The following is a 4,940-nucleotide window of genomic DNA, read 5'->3' on the forward strand; positions in this document are numbered from 1 at the left end:
TGACGAGTCACGAGAGTATATACAGAAACCAACTAGCCGTAACCTTTATACCAAATTACATAAAAGTTTTTGTTGTTGTTGTTGTCATGAATATGGTATAGTAATATACACATCTCGAAAGCTATGGCCCTGACCTCTGTCTGCGTGTCTGTGTTGGACGGGTGACCCACCGGCTCGGGAACGGCAACCCAGGACGGCAGGCGCGGCGACACATGGTCGGGGTACAGGGGTACGTCTCTTTCTCCACGCTCGATGCCCAGTGCAAGTGCCCAACCTCAGACTCCTCCCGGACCAGCTGACCTCCGCTCCATTCACCCCACACCTTCTTCTTCGTCGTCGTCTTCCCCTGCTGCGGTTAGCCTGGCCGTGGCCGCCTCCTGCTCTTCGATCTCACGCTGCGATGGAGCGGTACGAGGTGATCAGGGACATCGGCTCGGGCAACTTCGGGGTGACAAAGCTCGTCCGGGACGTCAGGACCAAGGAGCTCTTCGCCGTCAAGTTCATCGAGAGAGGGCAAAAGGTAGTCGCAAATCATCGCTCGCCCCCCTCTTTCTTCCTCACCCCTCCTCCACCCCAACCCAACCTCAAAGATCACCTTTTTTTTCCTTGCCTTCTTGGGTAGTATGCTGGGCAGGCACACTAGGCGCCGAGGGAAAAAAAAAAAAATTCTTTGATCACCCCCTGCTCTGTTGTCCATTGGGGCTTCAGTTTTGCCATGAAATCTCCACGGCCTTCAGATTCATGACACAGAATTTGGAGCTTACGTTCGACAGCGCAGATGCAACGGCTGACAGTTTATGCTATGGTTGCGAGAGCATAATTGTTTTTTTCCTCCCGGTCCCGGGTACTAACTAACATTCCATTTCGTTTCAAATACGTCTTTGTCCTTCTCTTCTAGGACACTCTGATTTTTCAGCGTTTTTCTTGTGAAAAAGAAGCTGATTCGTCTGAAATTCCTGCTTCTGAGGGATCGTAAGTATTTATTACGAAGTTTTTCCCAGAACCAAAAAAAAAGTGACAGATATACAGAGAGACTCATTTCCCGGTAGTTTTGGTCCCTTTCCCCCCTGGCTAAATTGCAACCGGTATTAGCTTGACCGGAGACCTCCTTGATCTTTGAGTACAGGTGATGCCAGCCTTGCTTACGGCATTATCCCCAAGGAAGCTACCAGAACCAAACTGTTCTAATATTAACTTTCCGTTAATACTAAAAATTCCATGTGCTAATAGTATTAACGGAAAGTTACTTTCAGTCTTGCTTGCAGTGACTACTGTTTTTCCATGCAGTTCGATATCTGCCTGGCACATGTTAAACTGTATTTGAGCTCATTTTCTTTACTTCATTTGGATTGGATGGTCTCTCCTAGATTAATGCTACCTTTCGATAGACGTTTCTAGCATATGTGTGATCTGTTCGTGCATGCCTGTGAGCACGGCCAAGTTAATTAATTGCCGCTACAGTTAGTATGCTACGCTGTCCATTGCTCTTTCTCTTTTTGTGAGGCTCTATCCATCGGCTCAGGATATAATATAGGAGTTGCCAGCTGCTTACTTTTCCTTCACTTCATGCCGGCTGCTGTGGCCACACGTTGACAAGTTTATGTATCACTTCCTTTAGAAAGCTGCTCAGGTGCTAAAGAAAACTTACTAAATGTTAGCTCCTCCTTATGCCCGTTTGGTTTGAGGGCCCGTTTGGTTTGAGGGACTAAAGATTAATCCCTCCATTTTAGTCTCATTTAGTCCCTAAATAATCAAACGGTGGGACTAAAACAGGGACTAAACTGCTTTATTCTCTAGTTCCTCAAGGGGTAACTAAAAGAAACTAAACCATATTAATTTCACCTTTTGCCCCTTAGTCCCTAAATAATCAAACGGTGGGACTAAAACATGGACTAAACTGCTTTATTCTTTAGTTCCTCAAGGGGTAACTAAAAGAGACTAAACCATATTAATTTCACCTTTTGCCCCTTATTTATTTCAGTTGCACTAATGGCCGAATAATGTTAAGGGACATTTTAGTCTTCTTACAAGTCATTTAATGCATTCTGAATACTTTTAGTCACTGCAACTAAACAGGGTAGGAACTAAACTTTAGTCACTCGACTAAACTTTAGTCCCTGGACTAAAGAAACCAAACAAACCCTTAAGAGCTAAAAATGACTAAAATGATACTTTTTTTTACTATTTTAATCACTTTTAGCTTTTACTGTTTGGATTTTTAGCTCCTAAAGTAACTAAACTTTAGTTACTTTTGTTTTAGCTCCTCGGATCCAAACAAGCCCTTAAGCTTGGAGGATCCTTCATATAATCATCATATTACACATTGAAAAGTATCCAGCTCTGTTGGTTAATCAATTCCACATCTTTCTTCTTGTCTCATAGATTGATGAGCATGTTCAGAGGGAGATTATGAACCACCGGTCCCTGAAGCACCCAAACATAATTAGATTCAAGGAGGTAATTTCTCAGACATCTTGGAAAGGAAATGTTCTGGTACGAATTTGAAGTTGGATGATTGGTAGCTACACACGTAAGTGTCTTCAAACTGTTACTTTTGATGCTTTTAAAGAAGAAAAATACAGACTTTTTATATTCTTTGCCTGTTGAACGAGATGTTTGAGCCACACTTGTGAACATTGTGCTGGTGACTGCACGTTCTTAGAACCCCATTCATTTACCACTAATACGTATCTCTCATTTTTTTTAATAAAGGAGTTGTCTTTGTCTTGTACTTATCTCTATGACATTCTTTCCATTCATCATTGGACACCTGCTTTAGACTGATTGTCAAGGTCTAATCATCACAAACCATTTCTAGGTTGAAAATTAAAGTAGTACTTAGTTTTTCAGGTCGTGCTAACTCCCACGCATTTGGCAATAGTTATGGAATATGCTGCTGGGGGTGAGCTATTTGAAAGGATCTGCAGTGCGGGGAGATTTAGTGAGGATGAGGTAAAGAATGTCTTCCACAAGATTTTGGCATTTTGTTGTGAGAGCGGTTGCCATTACATCTCGGCTGATTACTACTTAATCTTAATAGGCAAGGTTCTTCTTCCAGCAACTGATTTCGGGAGTGAGCTATTGCCATTCCATGGTACAGATTCTGGCAAGCTGCTTTCACCTAGTAGCTTCTGTCGAGCATTACTAACTCAATACCACTCTTGTCTGTTTTACCCTGCAGCAAGTATGCCATAGAGATCTGAAACTAGAAAACACTCTCCTAGATGGTAGTGTCGCACCCCGGCTCAAGATCTGTGATTTCGGTTACTCCAAGGTAATTCCTGTGCAGATTATAGATTTATAGTAGTCTCTCAAGGTGACATTTTTCATCACCTAAATTACTACCTTCCTCTTCGGCCATTCCCGTTTTCAGTCTTCTGTGCTGCACTCTCAACCGAAATCAACTGTTGGCACACCTGCATACATTGCTCCAGAGGTCCTCTCTAGAAAAGAGTACGATGGAAAGGTAATGGCTGTTGCACTAGTGCATTTGTCTTGATGTGCTAAGCATTGCAGCTGAAACCTTGGAACACCGCATGTGAAACATTAGGTTGCTGATGTCTGGTCTTGTGGAGTAACACTATATGTGATGCTCGTCGGCGCGTATCCTTTCGAAGACCCTGATGACCCGAAGAACTTCCGCAAGACGATCACGGTGAGTACACACCAGTACCCCGTTTTTACGGTATCACGAAAACAAAAAAAAAACAATTTGGTTATCAGTTATAAAATCTGAACAATGATATGCAACTCATTGGTGCCTTGCGCAGAGAATACTCAGTGTACAGTACTCAATTCCAGACTACGTTCGCGTTACAATGGAGTGCGGACATCTGCTGTCTCGGATATTTGTTGGAAATCCTGAGCAGGTACACTTTTTCTAATCTTGAAATTATTTAGCTTACAAGGACAGACCTAGTGTTAGAGGCTCTCACATGGATAGAGTCTAGAGAAAATCGAGACAAGCCTTTTGGCCGCACATGCGGAGAGGCGGCTTCAAATCTGTGAGCTAGTGACTCAGTTCTTACCACTGTATCAGACCTGTCCTTCTAAGTGACAAGCTGTATCATCTTTCACCTTTCAGTAATGTGTTAACACTCATAATTTGCGTCGCCGCAGAGAATAACCATTCCTGAGATCAAGAAGCACCCGTGGTTCCTCAAGAATCTGCCCATCGAGATGACCGACGAGTACCAGCAGAGCATGCAGTTGGCAGACATGAACACCCCGGGGCAAAGCCTGGAGGAGGTGATGGCGATCATCCAGGAGGCGCGGAAGCCAGGGGACGCCATGAACCTTGCCGGGCAGCTGCCCTGCCTGGGGAGCGTGGACCTTGACGACATTGATTTTGACGATATTGACGACATCGACACTGAGAACAGCGGCGACTTCGTTTGTGCAGTGTGACTGTGTGAGGCTCAGCAGGGCAGGAGCTAGCTTCCTTTGGTCGTTGGTGTCTGTAGATCCTTGTTGTGCTATGCTTCCATTCGTTCCTGGATCAGATATGTTGTTGTGTAACCGAGAAAATTGGCGTTGCTGTGGACAATAGAAACAGACCCATAAACTTATGCGGAAATCTACCCCCCAAAAAAGAAAAAAAATCCTCTGTGATCTGTTGAATTAGAACATCTTGGCAATGGTACAGCTTGTATTGCTTTAGCGATCTAACAGTCCATTTAAAAAAAGAATCATTTGAAGGATGAATTTTGTTGTCGACACTGTGATCCTAGAGTCATGATCATATGAAATTAAGATCCACGAATCGGTCTGGTACGGATCATATGATTTGTATATTGTACAGGATCCTAGAATTTCCTAGATATTTTTTTAAATATGCAAGAGCTCTGCGGCTGCCTCTCAGTTAAGTAAACTACAGAGGCCGTAGGCCTAAAAAGACCTTGGGGCGCACAGCGAAGAACATGCTCACAGAGAAATAAAGG

At 43.6% G+C, this 4,940-nt stretch overlaps 1 protein-coding gene across 2 annotated transcripts; it reads left to right on the forward strand.

Moving 5' to 3' along the window:
* The first annotated feature begins 224 nt into the window (after nt 1-224).
* On the forward strand, nt 225-4,704 carry LOC100281258 (uncharacterized). Of its 2 annotated transcripts, none has more exons than NM_001367192.1 (9): nt 225-520; nt 2,383-2,457; nt 2,851-2,952; nt 3,041-3,094; nt 3,182-3,274; nt 3,374-3,466; nt 3,551-3,655; nt 3,771-3,869; nt 4,120-4,622. In NM_001367192.1, exons 1-9 carry the CDS (start codon nt 401-403, stop codon nt 4,405-4,407), a joined length of 1,029 nt encoding a protein of 342 aa, NP_001354121.1. In that variant the 5' UTR covers nt 225-400; the 3' UTR covers nt 4,408-4,622. The 2 variants fall into 2 exon arrangements, with proteins under 2 accessions (NP_001354121.1, XP_020399241.1); XM_020543652.3 differs by having other exon boundaries at nt 248-520; nt 2,383-2,530; nt 4,120-4,704.
* Nucleotides 4,705-4,940: the final 236 nt, after the last annotated feature.

This window comes from Zea mays, chromosome 9 (genome assembly GCF_902167145.1).
Source record: "Zea mays cultivar B73 chromosome 9, Zm-B73-REFERENCE-NAM-5.0, whole genome shotgun sequence".
Taxonomy (NCBI): Eukaryota; Viridiplantae; Streptophyta; class Magnoliopsida; order Poales; family Poaceae; genus Zea; species Zea mays.

Coding starts and splice junctions, on each gene's coding strand:
- LOC100281258 (NM_001367192.1), top strand. CDS start 401: ATGGAGCGGTACGAGGTGATCAGGGACATCGGCTCGGGCAACTTCGGG. Junction 521..2,382: donor TCATCGAGAGAGGGCAAAAG/GTAGTCGCAAAT, acceptor CTTGTCTCATAG/ATTGATGAGCATGTTCAGAG. Junction 3,870..4,119: donor TTGTTGGAAATCCTGAGCAG/GTACACTTTTTC, acceptor GCGTCGCCGCAG/AGAATAACCATTCCTGAGAT.